A 21,367-nucleotide genomic window follows, 5' to 3' on the forward strand; every position below is an offset into this window, starting at 1 on the left:
AATGTCTGTCTTTCTTGGGTACCTACGCTGGGCGACGGGCGGGCGTGCTGGCGGCGGCGGCGGCGGTGGACGACGGAACTGCGGCGTTACGGCGCCCTGGAGCGAGCGTGAAGGAGGGCCTTGACGACGGGCAACGGCGGTGTAGGTCAGCGCTTCCGGCTGGGGTTGTGGCGATTGCGGCTGCACATCGGGATCTCCAAGTGAGCGCTGAACTTCTTCTTTGACGACGTCGGCGATAGATGCCACTTGAGGCTGCGACCCGGGAAAGAGCTTCTGCAGCTCCTCGCGAACGACTGCTCTGATGGCCTCGCGCAAGTCGTCGGCGCCTAGTGCTTGAGCATCGGCGTAGTTGGTCAGGGCACGGCGGTTGTATTGCCTGGCGCGCATTTCAAGTGTCTTCTCGATTGTTGTGGCCTCGGAAAGAAATTCGGCGACACTCTTGGGTGGGTTGCGCATCAATCCGGCGAATATTTGCTCTTTGACACCCCGCATCAAGAACCGAACTTTCTTTTCCTCAGACATATGGAGGTCGGCGTGGCGGAAGAGGCGAGTCATCTCCTCCGTGAAGATCGCGATGTTCTCGTTCTGCAATTGCACTCTGGTTTCTAATAAAACTTCGGCCCTTTCTTTTCGCACGACATTCGTGAAGGTCCTCACGAAGTTCTCACGAAATAGGTCCCACGTCACCAGGGTGGTGAACCTTCTCTGTTCTCAAACCAGGTCCGAGCAGCATCATCCAATGAAAAATAAACATGGCGCAGCTTGTCGTCGTCGCTCCATTTGTTGAACGTCGCGGTCCTCTCGTATGCCTCCAGCCAGGTTTCAGGGTCTTCGGCCGATGATCCACGAAAAGTCGGTGGCTCCCGAGGTTGCTGCAGCAGGATGGGGGACGCTGGTGCTGCCATTCTGGTCGTTGACTTGGCCTTGATTGCGGTGGTCTTTTCGGGAAGAAGTCCGAACTCCGGCACAAGTCCTTGCTGCCTACGGCTAGCTCGCTGGTCCTTGGCGACGTTGGTCTCGTCCTCCGGTTTCGGGCTTGGGTCGCGGCTGTGCGGGGCCGTTCGGTGCATGAACGAACTAGCACCTCCACCAGATGTCACGTAGTAGTGACGGTAAATAAAACAGTCGCAAAACTGTGTATGACGAAACTGGTTGTTTATTGGGCGAACCTGTGCCCACAAAAGCAAGCTACACACAAAGCACAACGATAGCGGCGAACACAGTCTGCGATCGTCGAAAATCTGATCAGCGGCAAAACGCGTCGGCTTTTATACCTGAGTCATCGAAGGTTCCAGAATAATCCCTGGTACGCGCGTGTCTTCCGGAAAGTTCTAGACAATTCGCGTCGCTCCTACAATCAGATAACATAAGCGTCGGTGAAAAAAAGGCAACGGAAAGAAGCATCGATAACGTTCTAGAAACTTCCGATACAGGCACGTCCTGCGCCGAGCGATAACGTTTAACATTTGTTAGCCTGTGGAAAGCGGCCATCGGCGAAAGATAAACATGTATACGTGTCAATATTTATAAAAATAATTTTCGCGCGTTATTTTTTCTTATCAGCGACGCACTTGAAGACGTTACAGAATGCTCACGAGAAGACAAAGAATATTACTTTCGTATACTGTGGCGTTGCACATGGATGGCTTGGGACAAAAAAGGAATTGTATCGAGTTAGCCTCGCTTGCTTGTCTCTGAACAGGTTTAACTCGCGGAGCAAATGCAGGACAATTAAGCGCCCAATGTTTCTAATGTTCGCACGTGATGACACACTGGGCGTCGCGGTTGCGAGTTTGAGTGTGGAGTGCGTAAAGTCATCCTTCTCAGTTTTATTTGAAGAGCCAAACTTTTGCCTACGCCTGCTCCAATTGATTAGATTGTGTGAACAAATGGCCCAACATATCCGATCTCTCCCTATCTCTGTGCGTGTGTGTGTGCCCGTGCGCGCGCGTGTGTGTGTGCGTGCGTAATGTCCAGGATACAACGTACTACGAATACATCGCACGAGCGCTTTCATGTACATGCACGGCCATGAAGCCTCTGTACGGCCATGCCTGATTCGGGCAAATAAAATTATTGCCACCGCAGTGCCCGTGGAGTCGTCTAACGCCCGCGTTGGCCGTTCATAGTCTTACCCAAGCACAGTTCGCCCGCGGAGATTCCTAACCAGAACGAACCCGCCTCGGGGAACTCTGAACCGCTCCTTCAGCTTGTCGAGCAAAGGCATTCCGTGGATGCCGCAGGATGCTGTGAACGTCGCTGCCAATAACGTCAGTCGGTGAGCTAGTTGATACGTTACCTTGAAAGCAAACCTCCTTGCTAGGTTTCAGAGTTGCACACTGCTTGCAGCACTTGGTGAAACGTGAGTTTGAATTGTATTCGTTGTAAACGAGTTCTCCGCATATGCGTTGAAAATGACCCGCCAGCTTGCGGTCACCTGACGTAAGATGCCAGCCGTTGGATGACAAATAGAGGAAACTTGCACAACTGTACTGAGTCTTCGTGAAATGACTTATTTGGTGTATTACCACTTAAATGATTGTCCTGAGAATGAAGGGGAGGGAAGGGCAGAGGAGAGCGAGTACCACGTAGTCATCGTAGCGATCACTGCCAAGAAATTGGGAGGATTACGGAACAGATATAAATAGATGTCAAAGATGCGTTAGAAACTACAAAATCTTAAATATTCCATCGACCTTGGCGTGACGCCACGCAATCGAATGATATCTGCGTCGAAATGATGACGCAGATATGATGGTGAAATTAATGATGGTGAAATTCTAGCCAACGAAGAGTAGCCAAGGAGCGGGCAGTGTGAATTCTGTATTGTACATACGGAGAATCAATGCAGAAACGGCGATCAAACTGAATGGCAAACGGAGGTAAATAAAAATTGGAGGATGCTTAAGCATCGCCTTTAAGAGTGAAACGCGATAGCGTTATCGGACCTCGGTCGCATCACTTTTTTTTTTTTCAGTGGAAGCTCTTCATTGCAGCACAGAACGTGGGAAAGCCAGCTTACAAAGACCAAGCATACACCAATTCCCTTAAAGTCGGCTTCACGTTTGAACAGAAATGCATTGCTGGGAAGAAGCTTTTTCTTGGGCAATATAGGTGTTGTTATATTAAAATGTTAAGGCTCTAGCACCTTTTTTATTATTTTATTAATTGTTTGGTATTGCCCCGACCTGCGCGCGTGTCCAAAACGCATTTGGCAGGCAAAGTCCCAGTTTGAACTGCCGAGCATGCGAGTGCCATCTGGATATCATTTTCGCACCGTGAAGTCATAGTCATAGTCATAGGTTGAAGTCATAGTGACCGTCTTCCAACAGGCGTGCCGCAACTTCGCTAGCGGCCGGATTCATGCCACTACGCTCAAGATAATAAATCAAAAGCTGCCAACCAGATAAATTATGATCGTCTGGGCGCCAGCTCATCACGGCATTCCTGGCAACGAGGTCGCCAACCACGTGGCTCGAGATTTGACCCACCTAGCCGACGCCGAGGAATCTGAACCCGAGCGCATGCCCCCTCTAGTCTCATACCAAGACATCACACAACACTACAAGCTAACGCGCAGAACATATGCACCCCCACACGAGTCACTACCTAGAGAGCAGGAGCGATTCCTCCGAGCTCTACAGGTTAACACATTCCCCCACCCAACCAGAAACCACCTCATAGCCCCTGCACAATTCTCTCCTCAATGCCGCTTCTGCGCAGAGCCCGGGTCACTCAGGCACATAGTAGGGGGCGGCAAAGAGGCACCACTCGATCCTCCGAACCCTTACCAAACCAACGAGCTTTGGGAGAGAGCCTTGGCCAGCTTTCGACATCGAAGATCAGCAACGGCTGATTGCGAGGGCCCAGGACGCGGCCCGAGCTCAAGGCGTTCTGGAATGAGGACGCCTCTCCAAAGCTGCATTTGCATATTAAAGATGTTTATTCTCTCTATCATTTTCGCAAGTACCCGAGAGCGCGCCTGTAGGGTGTGGTAAAAATAATGGACAAGGGATTTTTGTTTGAGTGTCCTCGTAGCGCGGCCTGCGTGGTCGGGGAGGTTGGCGATTATTTTCTCCGCCACCAACGCCGGCATCGCACGCCGACGCTGGTCGCTGACGACGGATTTTCTGCGACACGGGGCCCTTAATGCTATCGCGTAAGTAATCAGCCCGAAAGCAAATGAAGTATCTGGGAACAAACAAGATATGAAGAACAACATAGCAATTTTCGGATGTAATCAACTTCAAATAAAGCAACGGACGCTCTCTACGACATCTCTGTGTCCTAGAAAAATAATTTACAGGTTCATTCGCACAGAACTGCCTCGGAAATGCTTGACGATAGCATGCTACGGGCACTGATTACTAGTCTCAAACCAGTCTCGGAACCACAGGCGGTTAAGAAAACGAGCAAATTTAGGCACTTTTAAGGCTGGAAAATTTTAAGTATCTGGTTTGATTGCGGATTTATGCAAAAATCTCTAACTCAAGTTCCCAGCCTGTTGACAGGCGTTGATTTATCGTTGGACCTCACAGAGCATCTTCGAAGCTCCATCTGAGAAGGCGGGGCAGCGCTGATGAAATTCGCCGCAAACTTGGGGACAGGTATTTTAAGACTGCTGTTCCTACAGAGTGAGCATGCCTTTAATACTTGCCTGAACTCCGCTGCTGCGACATGACCCTCAAGGTGATTAGTAAAAGACGGGTGATGACATATTTCATTGTAGATAATAGCGTGGTTTATCACAAGCGCTACAGATCGAGGGCTGCTCAGCAAAAGTTACGCAGTATCGGATTCCCGTCTTCTGATCATCGGATACGGTCATGGCTGAAACAACCCGGCACATACATTAGCCCACTTCGCACAGGCAGGTGGCAAGGATGGTACCAATACTAGTGGTTCCTGGTGGCAAGATGGATGCCTTAACGAAGGCCAAAACAATAAGGAGAACAAAGACAGAGGCTGCACAGTCAAGCGCAATCGGCGTTCTCTCCGCTGCTATCCTCTCTTGCGTGCTTCTGTGCTGTCCCTGTCTACGTTCTCCTGCTTAACTTTCATATTTAATATAAGAAAGACAGAGGTTGAAAGAAAGGTACAGACTTGCGATCAACATCGGCCGAACAAAGGCTGAACAAGCGTTCGACACGGGGCTTCATCATGACGTGGACGAGTCTCCCTCGTCGAAGCATTCGCTGGTTTGATTAGGGGAGGTGAAAAAAAGAATCACTGGGGCTTTTAAGGGTACACTGGGCTATAGCAGGCCTCTCGATTAAGTGGTGACCTCTTCGCGTCCACCAACGTGCGCATAAATCTGAGTACACGAGCATGTTCGCATCTCGTCCCCATCGAAATGCAGCCGCCGCGGCTGCGACTCGAACCCGCGACCTTGGGCTCGGTGGCAGAGTGACGTAACCACCGTGTCACCGTTGGAGAATAAACGTTGCCTGCAGCCCGAGACATCCCTTGCTCAACCACTGTTGGTGATTTCTATATATACATTATCCAGCACAGAATTTGGAGATAGAGATTAGTAAGCAGATGCAGTGAGGCAGCACTGGTGCATGTTGGGAAATTAGATGCGCTATCGCCCCGCTACTAAACCTAACGCCATTATCAGAAAGAACGGTTGTCCTTATTCAATAGTATGCTTGCGACACTGATTTTCTTTTGCGATGGTATTTCAACTTCGAAAAGCAGTCGCGGCTTCGCCCAACAGGCGGAGCATCGATTGCGATAGCAAATTAGTAGAGAACTACATGAAGCAAGGATCGTAGTTTAATGGGCCATCATCATCATCATCAGCAGCAGCAGCAGCAGCCTGTATTTATGTCCACTGCAGGACGAAGGACGAGTGATCTCCAATTACCCTTGCCTTGCGCTAGCTGATTCCAACTTGCGCCTGCAAATTTCCTAACTTCATCACCCCACCTATTTTTCAGCCGTCCTCGACTGCGCTTCTCGTGGTATCCATTCTGTAACTCTAAGGGTCCACCGGTTATCCATCCTACGCATTACATCGCCTGCCAAGTTCCATTTTTCCCCCTTAATGTCAACTAGAATATTGGCTATCCCCCTTTGCTCTCGGATCCACACCGCTCTCTTCCTAACGAGCCGTATAAAGTTGTAAATATTCGCTGACTGAATAAATAGACAAGCACGGTGTCACGCACGCACAGATAAACATAAACACATCTCGCTCGATGACCGCGGAAACTAGCTGAGACAATGTCATGGGTGGCGGCAATTGAAAAGAAGTGGACTATCACTACCTACCTCAAGAGAAAACACGAAATCATGAAAGAAACAATTTATGATACCTCAAAGGGAAACTCCTTACACTTCGAAGCAAGATCAGGATGCCTTAGAACGCGTAGTTATAAAGCAAGGTACGCCAAGAATGAAGAGGTATGTGCTTCCAGCTGTAAAGCTAGGGAAACGATGAAACCTGTTTTGTTGGAATGTGAAGAAATCTATCCAGCAGCCAGTCTAGGCTCCTGTGACCTTGAAGCTCTTGGGCTCACGCGTATAGCAGGAGGAAAGTAAACATGTCCGCTATTTATATTATTAAGAGGCGGTTGGAGGTTTGGTGGCAGAACATTAGGGAGACCACAAACAACGGAGAAGTGCAGAAAAAGAGTTCCCAGTAATGGTTCGAAAAGTTTCATGCATGGAATTTTTAGTATTTGTGTGTTTTCTCAAAAATAAAGGTAGGACATTAGGCAAAATAAAAATAAGAGCTTGGTGGCGCAACCTACCCCACCGACAGATAGCATCCATCTATCCATCCATCCATCCCGGCCAGCGCCGCAGCGCCAGTGTTTTACAATTTATGCGAATTGCACGTGCTGGGCTTGCTTTCCTGTGTGACAGAAAAAAGTTGTCGCAGTTTCACCTGAAAGGCGAAGCATCAATTGCGATAGCAAATTTGAAGAGAGCTATACGGAGTAATGATAGCAGCTTTATCAGCTGTATAAACTTGGACATGCAGCAGCACCGGCAACACGCAGAACTGTTGTCGACGCCGCCGGCGTTTTGCCCGCGTTCGCTCAATATGCGTGCGGCGTTGGTGACTGTTGCCGGAGCCTCTGATATAAATAGGCACTTGGTGCCGCAGCTAAACGTCGCCTCCCTTCCCTGCCCCTCCCCCCCCCCCTCCCCCACAGGCTTTCGCGCGTCGGAAGAAGGTACGTTTACTCTACATATATGGTGATTGTGGAGGAGGAAAGAGACGCCTACTTCTGCAGCTCTTAAGGGAGCACAGCGCAGAACGCGCGTTTCTTCTCCGCCGTGCGTTCACTCCCCGTGAAAGCGCGCGTCCCTAGCGCTCTTTCACTCGCACATACAGCGTTCGGCGGCGCGCGGCGACGATTTCATCTCCATTGACGTCATACGGAACCTCACGGCGACGGCGACGGCGACGCCGACGCCGACGGCAGAAATCTGCTTTTGAGTGTCCATATAATTGCTATCGCAATAAAATAGTCCGCCATCCCGCCCTGCGAACGTAACTTTCCACCGAAGCTGTACCAAACACCTCACACATGGTTGAGCATTCTATTCGCGCTGTTCTTCGGGGTCCTTAATTTCCATGGTCTATCCATAGCAGTTCTAGAATGAACCGAATGATATGCTACGTCGTCATTTGTACATACAACTGATCATCATCTTTTGGCTCGTGTGGTGCTTCGTCTCTGTCTCGGGCGGTTACTCGTAAATAAAGGCATCGCATCGGTATCGTCTCACAAGTGGTGGAGTGTGCTTAGATTCCCACGTTCTCTTACTCCGGTCCGGTCGTCGTTTGCTCTCGCCTAACACGGTGATGGCAGAAACCAACCCATCCAACAGTGCTACTACCACCTCTGCTCAGCCAGCTGGGCCTACCTGTACCGTGAACACCAAGCAATGAGACCCTCCCGTCTTTGCCAGCCTCCGCGCCGACGACGTGAAAGATTGGCTTGAGCACTAAAACAGAGCAAGCGACGTCAACCATGGGGACGAAACGCACAAACTGCGGCATGTCGATTTTAGCCTCACCGAAGTTACAAAGACGTGGTTCTTTAACCACGAAAGTGACTTTTCGGACTGGCCATCATTGACCCAGTAATTTCACCAGATATTCGGCATGTACTCTGGACACTCTGAAGTCGCGAAACAGAAGCTGGAAATACGCATACAAGAACAGGACGAGTCTCATACATCCTACATTTAGGACGTCCTCGCTCTCTGCCGCCGCGCACAAAGTGACATGGCGGGAGCGGACCGCTTTCGGCACATTCTGAAGTGCATCAACACAGTCGCCTTCAATGATCTCCTCCTCCAGAGCCCAAACAGCGTTTGTGATATTCTCACAGTATGCCAGCGTCTTGAAATGCTCCTGTCCATTGGCCTGCCACGTGCCTCTTGCGACAGTCGTCTCAACAGTGACGACGAGTTGCGAGCGGCGATACGTAATCTCATCAGGGAGGTACTTCACAGACATCTTTCTGGACCTGCGACGCTTGCAACCGTTCGCCCCGATATTTCTAGACTGCATGACATCATCAAAGACGAACTGGCGTCGATGACAAAGGCCTAAATGGACAAGTCTACTGCACCATTTCGTCCGCCAAGTTATGCCAATATGGCCTCCAGGCCTCCCTCGACCGTTCGGTCTCCACCTGCAGAAGCTTACCGCGACCCCTTAGCTTCGCTGGCAGCGAATACTCCAGCACAGCCGTAATACTAGACCTGGCAGTTGTGGCTCGCGGTTTGTTTCTACTGCGGTATTTGCGCCCACATCTTTCACTATTGCCGTCCGCGTCAACAAGATAAAAGGCGGGGCTACGCTACATTTAAGCGAGAATGGGCACCTAAGTTTGACTCCTATGTTTCCGGGCGTCACCCAGATGAGCGAGACCACCTTTGAGGTGGTCTCGCTCATGTTTGAGCGAGACAGGGGACCTGGGTTAGATTCTTACGTTCCCGGACCATATACAACCTCTTCTGGTCGCTGTCCTTCACCTTCCCAGGACATGGCTCGAGCTTTCCGCTCACCCCGGCGTCGCTCTCCTTCACCTTACCGCCGTTCCTCATCGCCCTTGCGTGCTGCTTCTGATGTTGTGGACACCCGTTCGGAAAACTAGAGGCTGCAGTTATTTGGAGGAGAAACTGCATCGTATCGGACTGTCCCGACTCCTCCTGCTCGCCCCGCCAATTTACGCTCGGTTTGTGTGGAAGGTCTTTCTGTCGACACCCTTGTAGATACTGGAGCCGCTATTTCTGTTATTCATCGTGAACTGTGCTTCCGTCTGCGAAAAGTGCAACGCCGTATGTCGGTTCAGTTTTATGTGGTGCCAATGACGTTCCTATCTATCCTACCAGACAGTGCACAGCTCGCGTTTTGATAGACAGTATTCGTCATCATGTACAACTTGAGCTACTTTCGACGTGCGCTCATCAGATGATATTAAGATGGGACTTCCTGTCCGCTGCTTCTGCACTAATTTCGTACGGCCACCCAAGGATTCACATCAGTGACACCGAGATTTATAGCGTTTTAGATTTCCCATGTCCCAACCTCATTCCAGCAGCGGATTTTATTATACCACCAGACGACGAACGTATTCTTACCATGGATTCAAGAGACACTGTCGAAGGAGACGCATTGGTTGTACTTTCTCAGCGCTGCATTTCTCGAGGACTCGCGATCGCTTCTTGCTTGGTCCGGTTCTCGAGTGGCTATGCCAGCCTCACCGCCTTGAGCATGACTTCTGAGCCACTACTGCTGCCGGAAGGGTCTACTTTCGCCAAGGTCACCGATGCTGCACCGGTATGTGTTGTCAGTGTTTCACCTGCCACGTCTCCCACGCATTGTACGTCCGCAGAAGGACACACTAGTGCTATTAAGGCCACCTTGAGTGCAGATTTCAATCCGGCCCAGACCAATGCACTCCTCACCATTTTACTGAAGCATGAAGCTTGTTTTGACGTTTCTTCGCGAGGCCTGGGTCAGACCACTGTAACTACTCATCGAATTGAAACAGACGGCTCTCGCATCATTCGCCGTCGCCCGTACCGTGTGTCACCTTCGGAGCGAAAACTTATAGAAGAACAAGTGAACGACATGCTGACACGCAACATTATAAGGCCTTCAGCAAGCCCTTGGTCTACTCCGGTTGTTCTTGTTTAAAAAAAAAGAATGGTTCTGTGCGCTTTTACATCGAATAAAGTCCAGCGTTGCTAATCGATTGCCTCAATTTTCAACGCTGAACAAAATTACCCGTAAGGATCTTTATTTAATGCCTCTTATCGACGATGCTTTGGATACCATACCAGGTGCCGAGTATTTTTCTAGCCTCGACTTGCGCTTCGGATATTCGCAGATTCCAATGCATGTGCCGTATAAAGAAAAGGCTGCGTTTGCTACACCTGATGGCCTTTTCTAGTTTAACGTGATGCCTTTTTGGGCTGTGCAATGGACCAGGTACGTTTGAACGTATGATACAGTACTCCGTGGCTTAAAATGGAACACCTGCCTTTGTTACTTGGACGACATTGTCATTATTTCGTCGAGTTCCTGACAGAGCATACAACGTCTAGACCAAGTTCTCGGGTATCCAGCAAAGGCGGGCCTCCTACTGAATACTAAAAAGTGTCGCTTTGCAAGCAGAAGCATTGAAGTATTCGGCTACGCCGTCAGTAAGCATGACCTTCTGCCTGATCCCGATAAAATCGCTGCAGTGCTGCAATTTCCGCCACCAACCACACTTAAAGAAATCCGCAGCTTTCTAGGACTAGCATTCTCCTTCCGCGGCTTTATCCGTGACTTCGCCACCATCGCCGCTCCTCTACACAAACATCTCACTTCGAGCGCGTCCTTTGTGTGGTCGGACGAGTGTGAAGCCGGCTTCCAGATTCTCAAACGATTTCTCACCTCAGGGCACATGTTCCGTCATTTCGATGCAACCGCCCCAACTGTTCTACACACCGATGCCAGTGGGCATGGAATTGGCGTTGTCCTGCTGCAGTGGAAATACAAGTCTGAAGGGCCAATCGTGGCTTATGCAAGTCGTGTTCATTCTCCTGCTCAGCACAACTACACAATCACAGAACAGGAATGCCTCGCCATCTTGTGGTCAATTCAACAATTTCGATCCTATGTCTACGGCCACCATTTCACAATTGTGACCGACCACCGTGCTCTCTGTTGGTTGTCGTCCTTGAAAAACTTCTCTGGACGCCTCGCTCGCTGGTTACGGCGCTTGCAGGAATATGACCTCACTGTCACGTATTGGTCCGGCAAACAGCATCAAGGTGCCGACGCTTTGTCGCGCTGCCCGCTATCTCCAAACGCCCATGCTTCACCTTCTGTCTGCACGTCACCATCTAGCCACACCTCTCAGCACACGCTCAGTAGCCCAGGGACAGTCGGTTGCCTCAGTCGATTTTCTTCCGTCTACTGACCTCGTCTCACTCCAATCTCCTAATTCATACTGCAGTATGGTTATCGAACGACTTACTGGCTTGGCATGACCCCCCAACAGTCGCTTAAGACGAAAACTTTCACCTTTTAGGCTTCAAGGTGGAACGTTATTTTGATTATTCTACACTCATTCCGGTAACCGATGGGTACCAGTCATACCTCGCTCACTTCGACTCCAAGTATTAGAAGCACTTCAGGACGACGCGACAGCTGGCCACTTGAGCTTTACAAGACCTACGACCGCATCAAAACGCGTTGTTTCTGGTCGGGCTTTTCCTCCTCTGTCGCCAAATACGTTGGCTCCTCCGCGTCGTGCCAGCAAAGAAAACGGTCGACATCCCTTGCAGCCGGTCCTCTGCAGCCTCTACCATGCCCGTCAACTCCCGTCTAAATTGTGGGCATAGGCTTCAACGGACCCCTGCCACTCACGCCCGCTGGTCACCGATGTATCGTTACCGCAGTGGATCATCTAACGCGCTACGCTGGGACAGCTGCTCTTCGCTCGGGTACTGCCTCCGAATTCACCGAGTTTTAACAGCGAATCTGTTTAAGCCAGCCGTAATTTGTGGTGCGTATCAAGAAACTACCAAGAAAGAAAATTAAATTTCTTGCCGTGACGGGATTCGAGCCCGCGTGCCCCCGGTCCGAAGACGAGCGTCGTAACCACTAGGCTATACAGCCACACTTACAGAACATGCATTTATGTGAACCATATGATTGCGTTCGAGCGTCGTCTTCGTCCACAGCTGGCGCGTTCGTACGCTCGTGCTCTGCGAAGTGAAGAGGTCTTGCGCGCTATGAGAGCGAGAAAGAGCGACAGACGAATTCACGGAGCAGGTCTCCTGGAACGCGGTGTCGGTGTTGCAAGCTGCGCTATGCAACGCGCAGTGACGGTCGTAAGTCCGAGACGCGCGAAAAGAAATTATGATCATCATGAGCAATAACATGAAAAGTTCGCGAGCACTTCCGGAAAATGCTGGGCTACGATCGCCCAGCCGCGCTGTTTCAAGCGTTGCACGGCCGAGTGCAAGGTTAAGCGTTTATTATTTTTTTTTTTCGAGAGCGGTGTCATTTTGCGCCACGGCGCACCTGAGTGACCGTGACAAGAGGTTCCTCTGATGTGCTTCGGGAAGTCCTCCAGGCCTCTGACACCACAAGACCACTCAGCGTACCATCCGCAAACAAATGGTCTTGCAGAGCATTTTCTTCGAACTTTGTCCGACATGATGTCTATGTATGTTCGACCCGATCACACAAACTGGCACACCATTCTACCTTTCGTGACGTTTGCCTACAATACTGCCGTCGAACGCACAACCAATTGCAATCCCTTCTTCCTTGTGTACGGTCGTGCGCCGTTGTGCGCCGTCTTTCGTCTTGAACACCACACTCCTTTCAGCACCTGCTGCTCCAACCGCGTCTCTTCCTGAAGAATTTGCTGCTTGGATAACCGCCGTGAAATTTCCCGCGCCAACACCGCTACCATTCAGGGTCAAAGGAAAATTCGCTATGAAGCGACGCGTCCCGTTGATTCGTTCTGCCCTGGCGACGAAGTTCTTTTGTGGACACCTACCGGGGCTCTGTGAAAAATTTCTTCATAAACATCTCGGCCCCTACACCGTTTTGCAAAGAACTTCTGCCCTTAACTACCGCGTCACTCCTGTCAGCTCAGCTGTACAGCCAGCAGTACAGAAATGGTTGACGTCTCTCATTTCTGCGGGGTCAGATCGCTGTTCGTGGCTTCAAATGTGTCACACACTATCTACATACAGCCCGTTTGCCGTCTTCGCGAAACAGTGGTCAGATTCAACCTGCGCGCCATTGAATACGACCACGACGTCGTTACAGTGAAATATAAAGCATAACGTGGCTCCTTAAAGCCTCGGGTGAGAAGAGCGGAGTGACATTTAAGACACGGGCGTCTCTGGTCGTGTGTGTGATTTGGTCACGTAATAATCGCTTCATAAGGCTATGGCAGTTGTATCTGTGCGAAAAAATGGGGGCCCTCACTGGCATAAAATATCATAATTCATGATTTCTAAAGCCAAGAAAATTTCTTCTACAATCACCAGCTGCAAGATCAGATTGTGTGATACTTAGAAATAATTTACTGAAGTATCGCACGGCGGATCTTAAACGCCCTCCATATCTATTCGAACTTGTATTATCAAAATATTTTTCAAAGTATACATTTCTAAATTAAACAATCAACCTGCACAATGCAGAGTTTCGGTACACATCATCATTCTCTCAAAACATAATATTGCGGTCACTTTTGGTGTCTTTTTTCCGGATAACGGTGAAATTAGGTAAGCGTTTATTATGCGTCTAATCACCCCAAGAAGCGAGCGTTTAGCAAGTCCCATTTGGATTTTGATAATTTACCCCCTCTTCAAAAATTGCCTGCACACCACTCCTAACAATGTCCCACCCTTGGACATTCCTTTAAATATAAACTCGGTCAATAATTCAGCTCTCTCATGCGACTGTGAAAACACGCATATAATATTTTCGGGCGTAACTGCTTTGCTCTAATACCAATGCTACCCCTGCCTTCAGAGTGCTCCGCAAAAAAATCTGTAAATATTTTTAATGCAATACCTTTGACAAGAACTCGCGGAGCAAGAAAAAGCTCGGAAAAACAAATAACAGCGGCAGTGCTTTAACAAAGTCTACTTTAAAAAAAATTTCAACCAGAGCTTCACTAACCTAGTCGAACCGATTTTCGCCGCCGCCAGCAATATAACCTTCATTTGACCGCAGCTGCGCCATAGCCGTGGCAACGCATCACGTGACTCGATGCGCCGAGCTACACCGGCGTCTGACCGGCGTATGACCACCCGTGGCATCTGATCGGCGTCTCACCGCCCCGCGGATATCGCCCGGCGAACTGCTTCACTGCAGAGGGTCCGGCGTGTCAAGCGCGCGAAGCTAGCGTCGGAGAATGAGGAAGAGCGAACCGTTCGGCTACGGTAGTTCGGCTCGCAAAACGCTTCGACTTGTAGGTTGATTCAGGCATTGCTAATCAGCCGCATAGTCTACTGGTTCCCCTATTATCACCTCCGGAAACCAGACAAAGAAAACATTGAAGGTATAATTCAACAAGCCTACAAATGGGCCCTAGGTTTGTCAGTTTATACCAGCACCTAGAAACTCCTTCAACTTGGAGTGCGCAACACCCAAGTGGAGCTGATCGTATCACACAAAACAGCACAAATAACATGGCTATCAGACACGATGACGGGACTACACATCCTTAGTAGACTGAACATTAAACCCATATACACCGCGGAAGGCAGACAACCCACTATCTCCCGCAATCAGACATTACCTAATAATCAAGCCAATGCCCGAAAACACCCTCGTGTGCGGGCACGACGCCAGGAGAAAAGCCAGGGCTGACTGACTACGCGAAAAGCGCGAGGAAGACCTAACCGCAGTCTTGGTCGCTGTCGCCAACCAGGGACACAAAACATTCACCCCGAGTTCCGTGGACGGAGAATCTAGAATCGTAAATGTGGCCTCAACTAGAGCCGCATCAATCAAAGAGGCCGAAGAAGTGGCCAAAGCGCTGGCCATCATGAACCCAACTACCCTTACTGTCTAGCGACTCTAAGAGCTACCCTTACTGTCTACTATCCCCTTACTGTCAACTACCCTTACTGTCTAGCGACTCTAAGATTCTCAGCTTGACAAGTTACCTGAAGTGATTTATGAGGCGCAGTATGGGACTAAATACAACCAAGATCCTGAGAAACTTCAATCAGGAAGACAACAAAAATCAATCTTCTCTAGGTTCCTGCTAACTCGAGAGATCCCGGCAACGAGGGAGCGCACAAAGTGGCTCGAGGATTAACAAACCGGGTCGCGCTCTACTTGGAACCGGGCCCCCCGATGGGAGAGGCATTGACTTCCTACAACGAACCTACCAATCTATATAAAGAGCAGATGGGAATATACCTTAAACCACACAGCAACCTTACGAGAGTGCAGGCCACTATCCTCCACCGAATTTAAACTAACACCCTTACCACTCCTCATCGCTTAGTGATCATCACAGATGGGGAGTGTGTCCCAATATGCAAAAACTTCGACAAAAATGCCATAGAAAACGAAAGTCACATACTCTGGGAATGAGAGGGCCTTCGCCCACCCAGAGAGCTTCTGCCAGCTCCCTCAGAAACGACATGGGAGCCCCTAATATGGTCCCCTGAAGAAAAGCCAGAAAAAGCAATCATTGCCTGGGCGGAAGAGGTCCCCGCAGCCAAGGGGCCCTGAAATTTCTCTTAATAAAGTTGTTTCCTCCTGCTCCTGTCGGCTTATAATTTATATCTACATTAATGATGAGTGTATGCCTAAGTATAATGATTACAGCTAAACAGAAGGATAACCAAGTAAGACCAAGACTTAACCAGGCTAAACCAAGCCTTCGCTTTGCATATCCAGGGTTAGCTCAGCTAAGCCGCAGCTATTTTTTTTTCTGAGAACACATATGGCACGTACCTCGGGAGACACATGCTACTCAACAACCGGGCTGAATTTTTTAGGCTACCCTGGCTAGCTACGACGCTTCTTTCGAGCGCCCTTCGAACCAATACCCTACAAGACGCGACGGCGTTCGTAATATCCGCCATGATAATTGGGCCGACCGGCGAAAGGTCCATAGTTTCCGCGTTCAAATGAACAAGACAATGCAATTCGAAAGAGGCCAGCGTTCTATAACAAGCGAAAACAACCACAAGGTTTCGTTACCATGGCAACGGACCGCAGCGAACGTAGTTGTGGAACGCTCGACATGTGCCAGGTGCACATTTGTTTTAAACGACGAACGCCGGTTAGTATCACTACAAGCATAAGCTCGGCGAATGATTTCCCACGGCGTGAAAACTTGCGCATAACGTCTTTGAACGCTTGAAGCTGTGCTATGCCAACTTTCTTGTGATCATAAATGAGCAATAAAAACGTAATATATAAGAAGGACGTACAGCCTTCGCGAATTTAACATGAAGCTTTGCCACGGGAGCTCCTATCAAAATACATGCGAATGGAGAAATCGCGCTCTATGTATCTACTGCACTGAATTTGATTCGTATGCTACACTGAAAAGAAAAAAGGAAATATAATGACTTCAGGAGCTATCTTCTTACTTAGCCTTCAATTTTTTTAGGTTTTTTTGTGTAAAATTTCTAAGAATTGAAAAAAAAAACTAATGCTAAGTTTTAAACTCCTACTAACAAAAACGATATCATACTTCTATAAACTACACTTTTTTTTCCTTTTTTTTCCTCAACCCGTATCAACTGATCCTTTTGAAACATTGCTAGCACATAACCCATAAGGTTTCTCTTATTCACCTGAGATGCCAACGTCCTCTCACGTTGAGTTCTTACTGGACGTAGGGCTAACTTCCTAAGCGGTTCGTATAACGATTGTATAAGCAATTCTCTGCAAATGCTGTAATTAATTTTCACGGCCCACGACATTAGACTTGTTTTATCTAAATATGCAAACGGACCTCATTTCTTTCACCGAGGTGACCAAAAAAAAAAACAACAGGCCTCGTTTAGCTTAAGAAAACAGGTAGAAAAGGAGCAATCATTGATGCTGTCAACGGAAATATTTACCTACGCACGTCAAACATTCGGAACCTGGGTGCCCCACCCTCTCCAAGTACAGAATTGTTCTCACTTGCGGTAACTTCAAGCTGGTGCGAAAACTTAACTTTTCAAATAACGCCGCTAACCCCCGCATGAAAACATGCCCATGCTTGATTTGATGCTTGGTGCGAACGTGCCCAAGACGCTAGCTGCGTTTCCTTCGGCACGCTCACGTCAGGCATTATTTTGACCAAGTCAAACATCGCCACTAAGTTAAGGCGCATTTCCGAACACGGACGTAAACCTAAGCAGAAAACGAGGGCTTTCACGCAGCCACAATTTTTTTTACACGAACTTCAAAATTTGCCGGAGCATCACCCCTGGAATGCCAGAATTTCCTCTATTTATAACCACCGTTTCAGTTATTCCGGGACACCCTGAAAACACGCCTATAATGTTTTCGAGCATTTATATTCGAGCTAATAGCGCCGCTGTATTGATGAAAGCTGTGCGGTCGCCGTGTTCGACGATAACATCGTATTTTGAAAACGCACCGCCGCTGATAAGAACGCGACAGACATGATAGAACTCGACCAAAAAAAAAGTGGTAGCATTTCAACAAAGTTCGTTTGTTTTCGCAAAGCTGTCTTGAGCAGATGGTATCTGAAACATGGCGACCATGGCGATCTCTGGCTCCACAATCAGTTCCAGCGATCGTAGTGCACAAAACCTGAGCCTTCGAGATCTATTCCTGTTACTGAAAGGCAACCGTCGCTGAGACGTGAATTTTGACACAGCCTATTGTTACAACGACTCACATTGCGTGTCGCAACATTCTTTCACTCGCCACAACAGCACCTAAGGTTGCAGGCAGCATTCTTGAAATCCAGCACCGGTACGCCAGCAGCTTGAAGTAACCGGAAGAACGCGTATCTCCTTTTCCGTCACGCTCGTCAAAAGCTGTGGACCGCAACGTTTGTGGAACGCTGTGGACGTTTGAACAAGCCTATCTATGAAACAACTTCCTTGGTTAGAACCAAGTAGCTAACGCTGGTCGCGTCAGTTCAGTCAAGTCCTTCGTCTGACCAAAAGCTACGGTTTTTAATGCGTTTGCATTGGGAGTGTCAAAGTTCGAAGAAGCGTACTTGCGTGAAATGCAAGAACTCGGTCACCTAGTAGAGGTAGAGGAGAGACGGGAAAGTTTAGAAGAGTGCGTACGTGTTTATGTGTCAATTCTTATATAAATAAATAAATATATATATATATATATATATATATATATATATATATATATATATATATATATATATATATATATATATATATATATATGCTGACGCATTTAAAAGTGGATCGTAGCAGAATACGTCCCCAGTCCGGACCGTCGTCCATCACACTTCGCCGAGTTTAGCAAACTCAGAAAATGAACGCGTTCGTGGAATCAAATGTCTACAAGACAGGTATATGAATGCGAAGAAAAACACTTTACCTCTTCGCATCATCGATAGCCTCCACAACCACGAAATATAAACGAAGTGATTTTTTTCTGCTCACAAAGGTGCATCGCGGACGCAGTGTAAAACGCATTAAAGCAGGCAGAAAACGAGGGCTCAGTAATTATTTACAACCAGACCAGAAAGCTTTATGTCTCACTACGAGGTAAACTTCACATGCTGCCAATTTTCAACAAAGATAAACTATGTTTGGCCTCGATTTCTTTAGGAACACTTGTAAACGTGACTGATAATTGCCGCTTAACGCTTTCGAGCACTTGGTGAAGCAAGTGTTTGCGAAGTCTGTCATTTATCTACCAGCATTTGCCTTTGCAGGCACATCGGCCGTGCATACAACCTACGAGGAACCTGGTATAAACCATGAAAAAAGGCACAATGCTGGTATTCAGTAAATATTTGCAACAAGCGTTATTTAGCCAAAAACGCTAGCTGACCTTTCTCCGCATATAACTCCTAACAAAGCTCCCATTTCCACCTAATATAAACTCCGTGTCATGCACGATCTTCTTAAGGCTCTGTTATATAGTGCATACAACGGTCGCATGACGCTTTCAAACACTGGTTTAAGGAATTTTTCGCAAAGCGCATAATTAACAAGTGCTCACGAAACTGCCAACACGTCCTACTTTATTTTCTTCTATTGGTTTAAAATAATAACTTCTTGGTACGTTCATCTCGTTCATGACATCAGCATGCTTGATACGTGGATCGTACAACGACTGGAACGCTTGTATAAGTAATTTCCTGCAAAGGCTGTAAATACCCTACACAGCTGAAATGTTTATCACACATTACCCACGGCATCCTCCTTTGTTCTACCAAATATAAAGAACGGGAATTGTTTAGTTCAGTGAGGAGACCAAGAAAGCCGGCTAAGCACCTCTCATAGCTCATTTATTAGGGAGGAAAAAAGAATTCGGTAACTGTTTTCAACGCTTGTAATTGAGAAAGAAACGTTAAACTTTCTCGATACATCTCCTGTGAGGTGGCCTCCGTCTTCGCTTGTTTTAAATTTTGCGTCGTTTGTTTTCTGTGTTAAAGTACACAGGAAAACATTTCAAAAACTGCCGTATAACGCTTTCGAGCACTTGCCTAGAGAACTTCCTTCAGAGTCCATATTTATCTCACGCTCGTAAAGGTTTGCTTGCATGCCAAACCTAAAGTGTACTCTATTTACTTAAATTTCTATTTTGTGACGCATTTAGTTCGTATGATAAGCTTTGAAGCACTAGAACGCTTGTATAAGAGATGTGATAGGATGGTTACAGATATCCTAGAGTTTAGTAGACTTTTACCGTACATCAGCCACAAGACTATCCCCATTTTCAAAGAAGAACTAAACAACATTCTCCGTTCAGTTCACAGAGGAGACAGAAAAAACCATCTATGGGTCTCGCATAATGCACGAAAACCGAGAGAAAATAAGTATTCAGTGATAATTTTCAAAGCATCTTATTAACCTACACACTTCTAACTTCTACTAACGCGTCACACATTTTACGACCCACATTCTGGCAAAATATGTAATTGCTGTCGCTTTTGTTGCTCTCAGGGAAGAGGGCAAACTTGTAAGCGTTTCATGTGAAGCGTGCAAAGGTAGCAAAACGAGCGCTTAGCAATATTTATTCAGCACCTAATTACCTCAGGCACTTCGAAATTCGTCAGCGCATTATCCCTTACATGCTCCAGATGTACTCTAACTAAAACCTTGAATTGTCTAGCCATTGGTAAGAATTCGCGGAGCAGTGAAAGTTTTTGACGAAGCAAATAGCAGTGGTAGGGATCCAAAAAGTATTTACTTTATTTTTTAACGTTTCATATTGTTCTGAAGACACACATTGCACTGTCCCTCAACGAGAGACTTATGCTACTTGAAGAATGGGCAGATTTTTCGAGGCTACGGTGTAATACGCAGTCGCGTCTCTCGTTTAAAAATTCCTTCCTTCAAGGCGCAACGACGATCGTGATCTCGACCACCATAATTAGGTCAGCCGGTGGCAGTTCATCATTCTGGCGTCCAGATGGACAAGCCACGGCAATGCGAAAGATGTCAGCGTTCCGTAGAAAGCAAAAACAACCAAAACGTTTCGTTACCATGGCAACGCTCGGCAGCGGAGGCAGTCGTGGAACGCTCGGCGTTCGTAACGAACGCCGCTTTGGACCCTGCACGAGCTTGTATAAGAAAGCGGGCTGTTGAGCTTCATCTGCACACGACACTGCGGAAGGCAGAGCAGAGGGAGCTGTTAAAGCTTTGCGCTTGATACGTCGCCTGCTTCCTGACATTCCAGAAGACGTCATTTTAGCTTCACCCCTCTAATGAGAGACAGGTGAGCAGTGAGCTCCGTCCACGAACGGTCCCCCACTTTTGTTCAAGTGAAAGCGGATCGCTTCCTCCTCGATAACTTTGCAAGCACTGCGGCAGCTATGGACGACATCACCGACGATCAGATCTTCGACATCTCCCAGGTGACGTCGGCCGGGGACAACATGAAGGTCGAGCCACCCGCGACCGCGGCCCGTCGCCGCCGCAAGAAGTACGGACGTGGCGCCTCTGCTAAGCCTCGTGGTAAGTGTCTTCGCCATGTCGGCCGCTTGGCGCTTCCTAAGCCTTTTTTTTTTTTTTTTTTTTTTTTTGCCGCGCAGAGATGACGATTCGGAGTGCGCTAAAATGCTACGGCCCCACGCAGCTTGTTCCTTGTTTGTTCTTTTTTGTTTGTTTGTATGTTTGTTTCTTTTTTTGTTCGTATGTTTGTTTGCTTGTTTGTATGTTTGTTTGTTTATATCTTCGTTTG

At 48.1% G+C, this 21,367-nt stretch overlaps 1 protein-coding gene across 1 annotated transcript in view; it reads left to right on the forward strand.

The window, feature by feature from the left end:
- The first annotated feature begins 20,676 nt into the window (after positions 1-20,676).
- Positions 20,677-21,367, forward strand: part of LOC125941288 (uncharacterized) — a 30,473-nt gene continuing 29,782 nt past the window's right edge. The window contains exon 1 of the mRNA XM_049658273.1: positions 20,677-21,141. Coding sequence (XP_049514230.1) covers positions 21,000-21,141 — 142 coding nt within the window. The 5' untranslated portion in view covers positions 20,677-20,999. The remainder of the gene's footprint in view (positions 21,142-21,367) is intronic.

The sequence above is a fragment of the Dermacentor silvarum genome, chromosome 11, assembly GCF_013339745.2.
Source record: "Dermacentor silvarum isolate Dsil-2018 chromosome 11, BIME_Dsil_1.4, whole genome shotgun sequence".
NCBI lineage: Eukaryota > Metazoa > Arthropoda > Arachnida > Ixodida > Ixodidae > Dermacentor > Dermacentor silvarum.